The sequence below is a fragment of the Toxorhynchites rutilus genome, chromosome 3 (genome assembly GCF_029784135.1).
Source record: "Toxorhynchites rutilus septentrionalis strain SRP chromosome 3, ASM2978413v1, whole genome shotgun sequence".
Taxonomy (NCBI): Eukaryota; Metazoa; Arthropoda; class Insecta; order Diptera; family Culicidae; genus Toxorhynchites; species Toxorhynchites rutilus.
Genome location: NC_073746.1, coordinates 85,792,714 through 85,808,631, shown reverse-complemented (window position 1 = coordinate 85,808,631; position 15,918 = coordinate 85,792,714). Strand labels below are relative to the sequence as shown.

At 38.8% G+C, this 15,918-nt stretch overlaps 1 protein-coding gene across 6 annotated transcripts in view; it reads left to right on the top strand.

Moving 5' to 3' along the window:
* LOC129780367 (serine-rich adhesin for platelets) overlaps nt 1-15,918 on the top strand; it is a 239,832-nt gene that overhangs the window by 202,361 nt on the left and 21,553 nt on the right. For 5 of the 6 annotated variants that reach the window (XR_008743896.1, XR_008743895.1, XR_008743894.1 and 2 more), the window contains 4 exons: nt 7,228-7,377; nt 7,515-8,974; nt 9,209-9,997; nt 10,136-10,276. Coding sequence is in view for 1 of the 6 variants with exons in the window: in XM_055788556.1 (XP_055644531.1) it covers nt 7,228-7,377; nt 7,515-8,974; nt 9,209-9,997; nt 10,136-10,276 (2,540 nt within the window). In the remaining 5 variants the exon portion in view is untranslated. The remainder of the gene's footprint in view (nt 1-7,227; nt 7,378-7,514; nt 8,975-9,208; nt 9,998-10,135; nt 10,277-15,918) is intronic. The other variant, XR_008743898.1, reaches the window with a different exon arrangement.

The following is a 15,918-nucleotide window of genomic DNA, read 5'->3' as shown; positions in this document are numbered from 1 at the left end:
GTCGTAAAAATCGTGCCTTTTCCAATATAATGACTCACGCTTGCAACTGAAAGAACTTTACGTGATTTACCATTTGTTCACCACGAGTCATGACAGACGTAATATGCCATTGCAGAACAGAGCTTCGACAAAAGGTCATCTTTTATTCGCAATATTAGATATTTTATCAACTTTGGATCGACTTCTCATATGGCGTTTGGCTGCACGATAAAATCGAATTGAATTTTACGAAAGCATACGAGATTTCACAGGCCAAAATATACAACCATATGAAATAATCAAAAGGATTCAAGTTGGGGTTCCTTAAAGAATTGAAATTGCTTCGATCAGAAGTTGAAGTTCACCAAATCCTTTATACTCCGTTACCACACTCACTTTCTTTCATAGAAACGTATGTACTATGAGTTTTGAGTCAATGTTCTGATATATTATTCAGTACTTCAAGGGCAATTATTGAAAATCAATCCAGTTCGGAAAAATCTAACAGTGTCTTTTGAAACTCGAATCTGATTCGATTTGTTCTCCAGCTATAGAACCATTTTGAATTTCACACTTCATAATCATGCAAAATCATCAATATTTAGATTCAAATAGTCAAGCTACCTTACAGTGTCAGGTCATTACGGTTAAATTATCACTCTCATTCCTATGAAATCGCAGTCTTTAGCTCATCGATGGTATCATACTGGGTTTCGTCGGTGTAAACCCTTTCAACTAGGATCCCCTAAAGGCCCGAAAAAGATAAATGTACCACAAATATTCATTGATTTGCAGATTTTTTGAGCCCACTATAATCACAATAGATCCTCAGTAAATTGAAATTTGGGTAAGCCCTTCGCCGACTTCTGTGAGTTTCAGCGAAAGTCAAAAAATTTTCGATGTTAGATGTAAAATAAGATGTAAGATTATGGGTTTCATCACTTGATGAATTGTCTCCCGAGAAGCGTTTCACAGACTTCGTAATTAGCATCAATGATTCATGGGATTTTTTGAGCTTATCTCAATTGAATAGCTGAAGCTTGTATAAATTCATTTGAGTGTTTCCGCATCCTTCAAGATTTGTAAAGTAATTGCATACCATTTGATATGATCAAGAAAAAATTCCAACTTTTCCATTGTGAAATGGTTCAATCGGCCCTTCTTATTTCTCCGTGAGCACTTTTTCTTTTGGTGTCTTACAATTTTTTTTTTCAAATAACGTAACGCAGAAGAAATAGATGAGTGCACCCAAAGTTAATTTTTAGCACATGTTATGGCATCCCGATTTATTACATTGAATTAGCTGAAAAATAACAGAAAATGTTCTACTCCCCAATACATGTATATCATTTGTAAAATATATTTGCTAGAGCTAATATGAACGAGCGAAACAGGAGACACATTTAAATGAAAGCATATGAAAGCTTTTCATATAGTTTGCCAACTACACGGCCCAGACAGAGAAAGTTATATTCACGTTCATGTTCTTCTTTATCCTCTTAGAAAACACTTTCCAACTTCATGTTGTGATGAGGTGTAATATTATCATGTTTCTTAATAACAGCACTGGCGGCTATATGGATAGCATGGTCGTGTGAAATAGCTTTGCGTTCCAGCCGGCCTTGGTTCGATCCCCATTGACGTCGTATGGACTTTATTTTGGCACAATCTCAAATGAAATGAGAAAAGAAAACAGAAAGAGATATCTGCTCGCATACATACAAACCATTTTTAAGCTTTTAAAACAGCTCATTATATGCGCATTTGACCCTCCTGCACACGAAACGGCATCATTTGTGCCAAAGATGAAATGTTTTCAGCCAACACTATTTTGCGTGGGGCCTTATACAAAATGAACACTGTAAAAAAAGGAAAAATAGTTTAGTTTTATTTGCACACACTCACATAAAAAAACCATACATTACAAAGTTATTACCGATTAGCAATTCCACGCCAAATCAGCCGGCCGCTGATCCGACCCTCTTCGATTTTTTGGAACTTGGTGCTTATGATGGAAACAAACTAAAATACAAATATTCATTATCATATGACCAATTTAAATTACAATCGGTTTTTTAAAAGAACTTTCAAAATCATTGATATTTCTTTCAAAAAAACGTTAATCAAAATATAGATGTCTGATTGGAATATGATATTTCACAAAGATGTTGGAAAAGGTATGGAACTATTTAGGAAAAATAACTTATTAAATGTACTGTTCAAAAATCTTACTCAAAAATAGAATTTAATATTCAAAATTTTTATATCCAGAGTGGCCAACCTTCCAGTTTTTCCTGTATATTGCCAGTTTTTTATGCCAGCGAAACAGCCAAAGGCAAAAAATCTCCGGTTTTTTTTTCAGATTTCACGTTTCGGGATTTTCAAGTTTTTTTACTCCCCAAAATTATATTCTTTCCTCCCAGTTGCGAGAATCCTACTCCGGCCACTCACATCGTAAGCCATTATGACGTTTTTCGTCTTTCTCTGTCTATAGGGGAAGTGGGGGTAAGACGGACATGTTAAGAAAAACTTCAATTATATCTTTGAGAACTCATGTTTCCCAAAACATTAATGCAGTTTCTTACAATTCAATATACTGTTTTTCGAAATAAAATGTTTTACAAAAAACAGTTTATCGACTGAAATAAAAACAGTCAGAAAAGTAGAACATTTTTTTCAATCAGAAGTGTAGAAGTTTATCGTTCGTGAGAGGAATAATTTTATTCAACCAAGGTCTGAAACTCACCACAAATGTCCGTTAAATGATGAAAAACCCCAATTAATCCACCTAAAAATGATATTGTGCTTTTCGTCAGTATAAACGGGCAGACCCTCAACTATTTTGCTTTTGATTCCTGTCAACTTTTAGACAGTTCACCTTTGACGATGTTGTGTCCGTTTATTGACGCAGGGCATTCCTTAGGGATAGAATAAACAGACTACTCACAGTACATCTCACTCCTACTGGCAACTGTCTGTTTTACCCCACCAGTACAATTATTTTTAATATTCCACTCAAAAATGAATTTATTTTTCCGTACATACCTAATACCGAGAATCTGTCAACTTACAATTCGAAATATTAGGCTGTCAAAAAAGTCCTGCGATATTTTTTTTGAATATTCATTTGTTCATAAAATTAGTTACAATCATCTGTTTTAAGTCAAATATGCGCCGTTTTGTTCGATGACTTATTCCCAACGAGATGCCAACTTCATAATACCCCTGTTATAGAAGCTCGCTTCCTTATTGACAAAAAAAACTCGGATAGCCAATTTTCATAGGCCTCTTTTGTGGCTAACTTCTGACTACCTAGCTCGTTCGCCATGGACAAAACCAGGTGGTAGTCACTTGGTACAAGGTCCGGACTATACGGCGGATACAAAAGAACCTCCCATCCGAGCTCCCGGAGCTTCTGGCGCGTCGTCAAAGAAGTGTGTGGCCTGGCGTTATCCTGATGGAAGACAATGCGGCCTCTGTTTGTCAAAGATGGCCTCTTCTTCATGAGTGCTACCTTCAAGCGGTCCAGTTGTTGGCAGTACAGGTCCGAATTGAGCGTTTGGCCATAAGGAAGCAGCTCATAATAGATTATTCCTTGACAATCCCACCAAACACACAGCAGAACCTTCCTGGCCGTTAATGAGGGCTTGGCCACCGTCTGAGTCGCTTCAGCGGGCTTCGACCACGACCGTTTGCGCTTCACGTTGTCGTAAGTGACCCACTTTTCATCGCCAGTCACCATCCGCTTCAGAAACGGGTCGATTTTGTTGCGATTCAGCAGCGATTCACATGCGTCGATACGGTCAAAGATGTTTGTTTGCGTCAACGTGTGTGGCACCCATACATCGAGCTTCTTTGTGAATCCAAGCTTCTTCAAATGGTTAATAACGGTTTGATGACTTATCCCCAGCTCTTGGCCGATGCTACGGCTGCTACTATGCCGGTCTTTCTCGTCTAATTCAGCGATTTTGTCGCAATTTTCGACGTTTGAAAACGTTGAAACCATCGTTGTGCGGTGGAAATGAAAACTGTATCGGGTCCATAAACTGCACAAATTTTATTGGCAGCTTGAGATGCATTTTTGCCTTTGTCATAGTAGTACTGTAAAATATGTCGGATTTTCTCTTTATTTTGCTCCATATTTGCGACACTATAACTCACGAACGACTTAACCAAATAAAACACTGTCAAGTACTATATTATAGCGCGTACCTTTCCAACAAGCTATAGTATGACTCGATACAATGAATACAACTAGAACTACGCGCTTACAACGACACCTCGCGGAAATATCGCAGGACTTTTTTGACAGCCTAAAATAACCATCAGCAAATTAAATTTTGAAAGTAAACCACCCAAAATACTTAACGCTTAAAGCCGCAAAAATTACATCCACACGTGGAATCTTGTTTGATTTTCGGTTTTTGATTCCATTTTCCACTTTTGATCAGAATTCATTGTCATAGGGTGGATTCAATATTATAAAAAAAAAGATTGAGAACGGGTTCTCACCAACAGAAATTTAAAATTCATTATGAAAATGTACAAATCAACCACCTGTCCATATCAATCCTACTGTCCGTCTTACCCGCACCTTCCCTATCTATCTCTCTGATATAGGTACACAGAAGTATGGTATGTCGGTTTTTCACTGATTTGGCTCCCTTTTATTTGACATCCAGTTCAATCAGTAAGAGGAGGTCAGTTTGAAAAATGGAAACCACAATGAAAAAAAAACGGTTCTAATATTTTGCGATAAGGAACTAAACTACCAAATTCCACGAAAATTCACGGCCAGTCCGGAGCTAGAGAAGAGCGGCTTTGATATCCCTTTCTCGCTGATTGTCAGCCACAGCAGCATCTTCTTGAGAAACTTCGGAGCTCACTTCCTTCGTGGGGGAAGTAAAACACGAAGAACCCTGCCAGTCGTTGCCATCCAGGGTGAGATAGGTCTCGTCGACCATCACCACCGCCACGTCTTGATTTGCCGGGAAAATCGACTTGACCATCTAATTCAGCCGCTGCCGCTGCGTCATTGTCTGCAGCTCCGAAACCAGTGGACGGGTCTTCCGCTTCCTTACATTGTAGATGCCGGAAGAGCTTGTATTGTAGATGCCGGAACAGGCGTATCCGGCGTCCACAAAGTGCCGCACGATGCCCGTTTTCGACGCGGTGGAGTACCGTTCTTTGAACGCGCACACTTCCGAACGGAGTAGAACCACTGTTTTCGCCATCACGGTGAGAGTTCGTCTGATAGAGCTGTCAATTTTTTTTTCTGCTGACTCATGGGCTACTATGATTGATGCTGCATGAGTAGTTTCGTCAGTGCATGTGAAGGTAAAAACAGTACATTAAAATCCGGCTGCCGTCATTCAACACAACGTAAACGAACCTCGCCCGCAACGTTGTGTGCAGCTTCCAAAATTGTGTTTTGGCCGTCTTTTTATGTTTATCGTCGCGATTTGTTGTCACTCCCGCCTTTTAAGTCGGCAATTCGGCTCATTCCTCATCGCGATGCACTTCATGCTTGCTCACGACATTTTGAAGGGTGAATTTGTGATTCCGTTTTGAAACGTTGACCACTTTTTTGTCGTCACCACGCCTTTCGGATTACGATATTCCCTGATCCAGGTTTCCTTTCTGGCTTCCTGGGAGTGTTCAGGTTTTTAAATGCCTCAAATCATATACCATAAATTTTGATCGTATCATCTTGTAAAACATGTAAAACAATATGTTGAAAACGCTGATCATCCTTTGGTCAGGTAATGAACAAACTCATTGACAAAACAGATCTTATCTAAGCAACCTTGAAAACATTCGGAAATAAGTATTCTGAATGTTTAATTTAAGCTATTTGAGGTTTACATTGATCGACGTTTACCATGGTATACTGTTTTCGTTATCGATGGATAATTACAGATAGTTACCGAAACTCAAAACAATCAGGCAATGTGAAAACAATGTTATTAAATCAGTCTGAATCTGTTTCATCTAGATAGTGTCAACAACGAACTATCTGCTAATTCCAACCTTTTTCAAATAATCGATGGACCTCTGCTACTTTTTTTCTAAAACCAAAGAAGAGTAAAATTAAGAAAATAACAGAAAACTAAGGAAAAATACCAGTGTGTATTAGTAACGACTACTAGAATTGTTTTCATCTAAGATCTTCGGAAGAAACCTGAATTAGTTTTTGAATATTTGTAAAGGAACAATAAAATGTACTTGCTTTACCTAGCTGATTGATATACACTTTAAAAAACTGTCCACTAAACGTTCCAAATTGAACGCACGAGGGTGACACAATCAATGCTAATCAAAACAAGAGAGCAACTCTTTCCCAACGATCAAAATATCGACGCTCTTCTTCGACCGATTATTAGCATTTATCTTTTCCACTCCACTTTGTTTCATTGTATTCGGTCCCAAAATAGCAAATAGCGAAAGATGTTCAAACCTACCTTGAAAATTGTCCCATCGATCATTATTTCATAATTTTCGTGTGAACAACTCTCTGCATTTGATAGCATTTGCCAACGCTAATGGGGATCATTTGGAGTGGATTTCTTCAACAAGAAAATATTTTGATTAAATACAACACATCAATTAGGCTTCCTTTCGACAGAACAATCATGTGGCAAACTCTGCAATCACACATTTTGACAACCGTTTGTTCTAAACAGGTCAAGAAAAACTTTATCCGCCGCAAAACGTGGAAGAAAATTCGCAAAATCCACACACCTGGCACCGTTGTCCACGTGTTGGCTTGGAACGCCCAAATCGGCGCACGAGCGAACGATCGAAGTGAATGGTTTATGACCCACGTTTTGCCGCGCGCGTTTGCTCGCTCGCCTACTCAGATCCCTCCGCGGGATCGAATGCGATCGCGCAAATGCACACAACCGTTCTGCTTTCAAACTTGACTGAGCTGAGCCAGTATGCAGCTCAACCACAGCCTGCAAAGATCGTCAATATTTGGGCTGGCGCAGACTGCAGCGAGATCGGCAGGCTCCGCTGGCGACTTAGAATATATTGATCGTACACTCGAGTGGATCTGTCACTCAAGTATTTGTGAGAGCAAATAGCTCTGTGAGTCAGAATAGTGTGTTTAATTACGCCACATTCGCCACACAGTGGCAGCAGCTTCGCTGCTGTGCAAATGTGTAGGGATCCTGGGGTAACATTTGGGCCGAAACTGAAATGGTGACGATTAACGCCTTCTCCTATCGGTCGACTGTTGTTTTCCAGTTTTCTGAACCGTGGCAAGAGCATCTCTATCGAGGACCTAACCACCGAACGAGACGAGGCGAACTTTGATGACGACGTCGAGCCCACGCAGTGGAAGCGAGTCAGCAAGATCCGGCGATCACTGCAGTTTCCAAGGAAAACGGCCCCGAAGTAAGTGAATTGTCGTTTTGTGTCTGCTCCACACGTAAAAGTTGTTTGAGTTATTCGCTTAGCAGCCCGTAGGAATGCTGATGAATTCTTTTCAATTAAATCGTACTTTTTTCTCTCTTATCTTATTGTATCATCAGGGTTAGCACGCGACCGGCAGACTTACCGGAGAATTCCGTCAGTGTGTCAAAAATTCGACAGGAGCTGGAAAACGGACGACGGTTGAACACAGCCATGCGGAATAATCACATCGACTTCGTCGCGCTGGATAATATTCTCAAGAGCGTATCGGATAGTTCCGTATCGAAAACGGACACATCTCGAACTCCAACAACGCCCAAAACGACCTCAACTTTTCTCACGGCGGAGTCACTCAAAGAAATTCGTGGAAAACTAAGAAGACTGAGCAATGAGTCGCTGTATCGTGACGATATGAGTCCGGGTGCGGACCGCAAGGGAGAGGATGACTCGGTTACAATAACTGAGGTTGAAACCAGGCTGGGACAGTTACAAACTAGTAGTTCATCCGATTCTTACAAAAGCAATAGCCTGGAATCGAATCGCCGGGGATCCATCGATAGCAACACTGACGAGTGGCACTCGAGGAGAAAATCGTATGGTTTCGAAAAAATGAATCAACCATCCGGCTTCATGGCCAAAATGGACTCGTCGACCGATAGTGGAATTGGTCGCTCAACTGATTTGTGCTCGAGCTGGTCCAGCGGTGGAGCGGACAGCGTGGCCGCTACGAGAAGTACTATCGTAACGTTGGGTGAACTTAAGGAGACGCCAACAAATTCTGCAATGGTGATTAAAATTACGAACGAAGGACAAGGAGACACCAAATTGAGTCAGCGAGAGGAGGAAGCTAAGCGGCATTCGATAGCAGTGGATGAAACAAGTTACGTTCGGGACAGCCTGAAGACGATGTTCGAGAAGAAGACTTCGGTCAGTGTGAACGGGTTCAGCCATACGTTCATCGATGATTTGAATAAAAACAAGAAAAAGGTCGAGTTTTGCAAAACGGAAGTTCACTTTACCGCCGATTCGGGTCGCGTTAACATTGTTGAAACCGATGAGAAGCCACCTCCGACGAACAATTTCCGAAGGCGTCGTCGGACTTCCAGTGGAGCGATTGGATCTTCGTTTCTTCAGGCGATCAGCTCGGGTGTTCCTGTGACACACTTTGGCGATTTGGAGAAGGAAGTGTTTGAGTCGGATCTGAAGGAAAATCCTGTATATACAGCTCCATCGGTTGTGACAACCACAGTCGGTAGACCGGAACCTAGTCCACGCAAAACGATTGCCGCCTCGGATGAGAGTGACAGCCACTCGGCGGATGAGATATCGCTCAGAGGGATTTTGAAAAACAAACCGATCAAACCGAAGCCGTACGTGTTGGGGGAGAATATGGAGAACAGGGAAAGTTTATGGGGTGTCAAATTGCGACCGGTGTCAACTGAACTGACTTACTGGAATGGGCAGTCGGATGAGAAGCCACAAACAGCAGAGGATATAGACACCGAGACGGCATCCGGCGGAGCATTCTCCACCAAAATCAAACTGACCCAGACTGGCCCGATGGCTTGGAAATCCGATGGTAAGTCTTTTTATTTTCTCTTAGTTGCTTATGTTGTGTAGAGAGCTTGACATCTTCCAAAGGATGAACTATCGCCAGCACCAAGTCTTTGCAAAAAACACCATACAAACCGCTTCTATTCATGCACTCAAATTGGATTACAGTCCTTAACATTGCAGTTACAGTCACCCGCGCTTGTCTAAATCTGCCATTTTTCTCTTGCACCGTTTGTTTCCCCCCAATTGCAAACTGTAGAATCGTCAGAGTCCCATACAAAATCAACCACTAAGATCCTCATCGATATGACAAGTAACTGTGATCCTTCCGCACATGTTACCGCGGAACGTAACCCACTGAAATCAACTTCGTTGATCATGCGCACAATGCGTTCCGCCAATCAATTCGACGAAGCGATGAAGAGTCTCGAGGCTGCCCGCAGAGATTCATTGGATAGTGATGCCGGCGAGGGAAGGCCTTCGGCCTTCCAGCTGATCTCGAGCACCGTTGCTAAGTCGAGCTCTACCAGTAGCATCTACAAGGAACCACCGCGAATGAAGGTGGCGAAATATGCGGCCTCCCTCGATGGAGATATTGACGACGACAAGCCTAGTTACCGCATGCTTGGTGCTACGACCAGGCGGAGTTTCACAAACGAATCACGGCTATCTGACTTTGAAGCCTATATCAGCAAAAACAGCATCCGCCGGTCCAGCGCAGATGAGTTCTCGTCAGTTAGTATGGTATCGAGCGTGTCCGCCAAGCCGGTAGCGGCGCCCAGAATGAAAAAGCTTGGAACCAGTGCACTGAGCCATCAGTTAACCCAGCTGAAGAGGCTTTACGATGCAGCCGAGCAGTATGATAGCGATGACAGCGCCAAGGCTGACGAAGAGGTCAAGCTGTACTTGGGTAACTTGGCTAGCGGCAGCGAAGAGAGAGGAGGAGGTGGAAGCGAACTATCCGGAAGTTGGAGTCGCATCAAAGCGAAACGAAACGTTCAAAAGTATAGGGATCAGGATGCGAAAATCACTATCAATTCAACGTCCGGTAAGTTCTCCAATGCACGCACAAAGTCATCTAACTGATAGTTCATCCACCGTGTAAATATTGTTTTCTATTGTGTCTGGTTTTTATTACAAATTAATTTGAATAAAATAAACAGCAAATGATTATTAACTTCTTCAGAGTTTGAGATCGTTAAGCCAAAACATAACGGATCTACCACTACCACGATTATCAACGATGAGCAACAGATGAGCAGCAATTTAATGTCCATAGCTCTGAAAAGTCCAACGCCAATCAAGAAACGACTTACGCCTAGTCCAGGTAAGTGTACTGTGGTCATCATTTCTACCTACGAGCGATTCCATTTGAATTCGAAGGTCGATTTTTTGTATTTTTTGATTTGGCTAAAAAAATTTGTATGACCAAAAAGGATTGTTTGTATCATTGGTTTTCCATTTTAACCCTACCCTTACTTTTGAGAAAGACATAAACAGAAATTGCCGATTTCAAAAAAACCATATAAGGAACGGTTGGTCCGATTGATTTGGTGTCTTCCGCAATGTTTTAGGTTATTATTGGAACTATGTGAAGGAAGTATGCACTGTCAAAAAAAAATATTTTATTTTATTTTATTTCGAAAATAACACTTAAAACTCAATTTTCTGAAGAAAAATGTTTTTGATTTATTATTTCTTCATATGTTGGAGCGGACAACTGATGAAGTTTATTGCTCAGTGCGCCAAGATGGGAAAATAATGGACAAAAAAGTTACAATTTTTTCAAAAGAACTGGACTTTTGAAAGCTGTTCAAATGATTCTTATACATATTTTTTTTATCAGATTCTGTTGCAACGAGAAAATCAGCTTCGACAGAAAATCTTATTAATATAGCAACAACCACAAAAGCTATAAATAAACAAACATTCCCACTAAATCCATGCTGGACATACAAACAGACAACCATTGATTTTTATATACAGGGTTATAGGTAGCTGACCAAGAATCTTTCACTGGGTGATAGAGGATCATATTTGATGTAAAAAAATTCCTAAAATCTCTACTACGACAGAGTTATTGAGTTTTATTTTTATTTTGGACTCTGTTTTGCCAATTTTAAAACTACTTTACTGAGAACAATTCTGCTATCATTTGAACTTGGTACCACAAAATATCAAGTTTATTATACATTCTTGGAAGAAAATAAATAAAAAAGCCAGAGAATCACCTAAAAGTAGGTTTTTACTTCTAAAATATTACTAAATTCAACAAATTTAAAGCTTTGCAACTGTATCCAGTGCCAAATTTCCTAATCCTTCAGATGAAAGCAATAGTATCGTTCTAGGTATTATACTTCTTGACTCAGAGCCAATTTAAGGCAAACAGGTACCAAAATAATAAATGTTTAATAGCTCTGTCATAACCGAAACTCGATCATATTTGACGTCCGCTAATTATGACTTTGTATGACGTCCGCTAATTATGACCTTCCTCCGATGCCATTATAAACGTATACCACTGTATGTTATAAAGCAAAGTCTCTGCTTTCCAAAAATAACATAAACAACTATAGTTGCTTTCGAATTAACGAAAAAAAACAATTTCTTATATCTGATCCTCAGGATGCACCATCCTGAATTAAGGTGTGCTGAAAAATAGGTGTTTCGCTTAGAAATAAATGAAACACATTAAAACGAATTTTCAAATGTTTCAAATGTTAACTTTCATTAAAATTTCAAATAAATTAACATCAAAAAAAAATATTTTAAGAAGAATTTTAATGAACTACACATTGAAGTATATATTATATTTAAACAACGAAACAACATATCTTTTTATTTTTTTTTACATTTCTTTTGAAAAACCCCATCTTTCCAAAAATCTTATAAAAAGACTCTTTCTGGACTAGATACCTCAAAAATAAAAAAAAAATAATATTCACAAAGCACAAGCAATATTTTTACGACTTTCGGTAAGGGTGCAATCAGAAAACTCGTAACATTTTTACGAAATAGTTAAACGTTAATAACTACTTTTACTTTGATAGAATTTAGATGATATGCATACCAATCGAATTAGAAATTCTCTATGATTTGTTCGATAAACGTTACGATTTTCTAATCCATAAATGATTTAACACGTTCGTCGCCCAAAGCGACGTTTCTGAATTTCTCGCGGGGGCCAACTTACGGATAAGTTATTAAATGAAGATCAAACTTAGTTTGTAGTCAACTTTTACATTATCTAGCAATATTTTACATAATGTTAAGCTGAATTGACAACGATAACACATGCCAAACTCATATTATATGGCTTTTCCGAAAAATTACAGTACAAACCATCCGCATTATAAATTAATCAAAAGTATAGGATAAAGATTATAATAATAAGGTTATAATTTTATTATTTTTCTACATATCCTATAGTTACACTTAGATGTCTATTCTATTAAATTTGTTTTAAAAAACCTATTCAATTTGAACGAAGAATGTGTCACCCATATCTTGGTGACGGGGCGCCGAACGTGTTAAATCAACGAAAATTGGTAGCATTTCCATTTTACCATACATTATTCTGTGCATATCAGTGCTTACCTACCCGTGCTGTCATTACCGAGCAATTAAGATTCAAGTTTGATATTCCTCGGAGACGAATGGATCGTAAGATTTAAAGTCTCCGTGAACAAAGTAAAAGAATAAGAAAATATACCTCTGCCAATCGTGGGCGTGTAAATTGCTCGCTTGAAATGCAAATGCAACGTTCGTTCTATGCACACTAGGGCGCCTATGAATGTATGGGAAAAATCGACCTCAGAATTTCAAAAAGTTATCCCATACAAAATGTTCATCACCTTGAAAAAACACCCATGCAAAGTTTCAGCACAATCGGACTTAAGGGAGAGTGGCGCAATGCGGTCAAAGTTTGAGTTTTTTGGAAATCGAAAATTCACCCAAGGGGGGAGTAAAGGAAATCGGGATTTTCAAAAAAAAAATTTACAAAAAACTCAAATTTTAACGTCTCCGACACAAGTAAATGAAATCCGAATATTTTGCATTGGGTATATTATCGTGCAAATCAACATTTCGCAGCAAGTTCCGAATAAAAAATCGAGATAACTCTACGTACTCTCCGTTTTGTTTCGTATTCCGAAAAAAGTCACAGAGTGTCGATTTTTGGTAAAAAAAAATTCGTGTTGACAGTAGATCTCGACGTTTCAATTTTAAGACATTTGGCATCAAAATTTTGTTCGTAACTTCAAAGTAGGAGGAAACCGTGCCGATATTTATGTAATCTAATGAAGAGTGCTTCTGTATTTTTGAATCATACGCACACATTGTTGTCTTTTTTATGCATTGTCAAAGATAGATTGCAGTGGTTAAGAAATGTGGAATGATGGTGCTGGTGGAGCAAATATACAATCGCATGTTATCGAGTATGAGCCAAATGTGAAATAGGTCACCGAGATATCAATACTCAGTGTAAGGCTCGTATTGACATAAAAAAACCAATTCCGATATATGGTCAACTTTTGAAGGCCTAAAATTTTGATGCGTTGATGTTTTCCAAGAAATTCCGAAGTGAGAAGCAAGCGAATTAAATATAATAATTCCCTAGTCCTGCTTCAACAACTCGGTCGTATCTTAGGCACGACCCTCTGAAAAATTTCGTCTAAATATGTTTCATAAAAGGTATAAAGATCGGTCGAGAGGCTCGAAAGTTTTTTTTTTTTAAAAAAAGACGCATTCGGCAAAATCGTTAAAGACATACGTTTCTAAATTTCCGATATATTAGGTAGTAAAGACTCAGCTTTGATAAAATGCTATGAACAATCAGTAAAATAAATTTTGTTAAAATTAAAGTGCTTTTCTTGACGTTTAAAATCAATAATTTTTTTGGATGAATAAGTTAACGGATATAGAATCATGACGCAAATCTTCGGAAATTACTGCAAAACTGAAATGATTGAGGATGCCGTTTTCCTTGAAATAATTTCCAAATGGATTACTAGTTTATTGCCGCACATTCCAGTGATGACTTTAAACTTCACTCTATAGTACAGATGCGTATTTTTAACTTTTGAATGGAATAGGAAACAAACTCCTCATCCTGTTTTGTTGTGACTCATTGTTGAAACCTAATTTCATCAATACATTTTTCATCCATTTCTTCCAATGACCTTTTTCCTGAGGAAGTTGTATCAATGCAAATTTCACATCGGCGTAAAAAACAATCTTCTGCTGCATTTTCACATGTCAAACTATATGTAAACACCTTCAATTCATCAAATAAGCCGTATTGTTTGAGGCTATGTGTTATGAAATTCGCATTTTTGTGAATACTACATACACACACACACACACGACTAGAGTTCCCGAGCTAGTTATGAGTTTACAGTTTTTAGGCCGGAGTTGAGCAAAGAAAAAAATTCGATTCTTTTCTGAACTGTCTCTTGCTTCTCACTTGTTTAACACTTTCTCGTTACTTGTTTATCACTTGCTTGTGTCTTTGCTGCATCAGCAATGTTTTATATGCCAACATGCGTACTTGTAGCAGGTAATATATACGTTTCTGTCTGACCACAAAAAATATATAAAAAAATAAAAATACTTGTAGAAAACATCAGGTATGTTTGTGTTAGACAACTGGGGAATCTTACTCCTCTACTCATCAAATTATTATTTTCGATCTGAACATGTTTCATCATCCTTAATCGATCTAAATATATTTCCCGAACTGATTGTTTTTTATTCGTGATTCCATTATTCTATAAACTTATTAGCCGACCCGGCAAACTTCGTCCCGCCCAAAATTTATGTTTCGTTATCACATGCGAATTCAATTGCCATGTTTGGTTGAAATATGTACATATTTTTATGCAACCCCTCTCCTTTCCAGAGGAGGAAGGGGTGTCATACCATCATAGAAACATTTCTCGTACCCAAAAACCCTCACATCCCAAATTTGGCACCATTCGCTTGACTAGTTCTCGAGTTATGCAGAAATTTATGTTTCATTTGTATGGGAGGCCCCCTTCAGAGAGGGGGGGAGGAGTGTCGAACAACCATAGAAACGTTTATCGATCCCTAAAACCTCTATATGCTAAGTTTGATTCCATTTGTTTGATTAGTTCTCGAGTTATTCCCTCAGAGAGAGGGGAGGAGTGTCTATTCACCATAGAAACGTTTCATGTCCCCTAAAACCTGCGCAAGTCAAAAGAGGGAGGAGGAATATCTAACCACCATAGAATCATTTTTTGCACCCTAAAACTACCACATTCCAAATTTCGTTTCCTTTGTTTGATTAATTCTCGAGTAATGCAGAAATTTGTGTTTCATTTGTATGGCAGCCCCCCCTTAGAGAGGGGGGCGGAGTGTCTTACAACCATATAAACATTTACTGCACCCTTAAACCATATTAATTCTTGAGTAATTTTTATGACAGCCCCCCTTAGAGAGGGGGAAGGAGTGTCTAACCACCATAGAAACATTTATTGCACCCTAAAACCTTCATATGCCTAATTTGGTTTCATTTGCTTGAGTAATTCTCGAGTAATGCAGAAATTCGTGTTTCATTTGTATGGCAGCCCCCCCTAAGAGAGGAGGAGGAGTGTCAATTCACCATAGAAACGTTTCGTGCCCCCTAAAACCTCCACATTCCAAATTTCGTTTCATTTGTTTGATTAATTCTCGAGTAATGCAGAAATTGTATGGTGGCTTTATTAATTCAATCATTGCAGTCGAAAAGTATCTACTCTTTTAGAAAAATTTACTTCTAGATGAAAAAAAACTCGAAAAATAGTCCAAAACGATCAAAACTTGACAATCATAAGAAACATTTCAACAAATTTTCAAAAATCCAAAAAATTATAACTTTTTTGTTCGCAGCAACATATCAAAAATAAAATAAAAGACTAAAACACCTTTTTGAGAAAATCGAATTTGCAGTGTTATTTTCGAAATAAAATA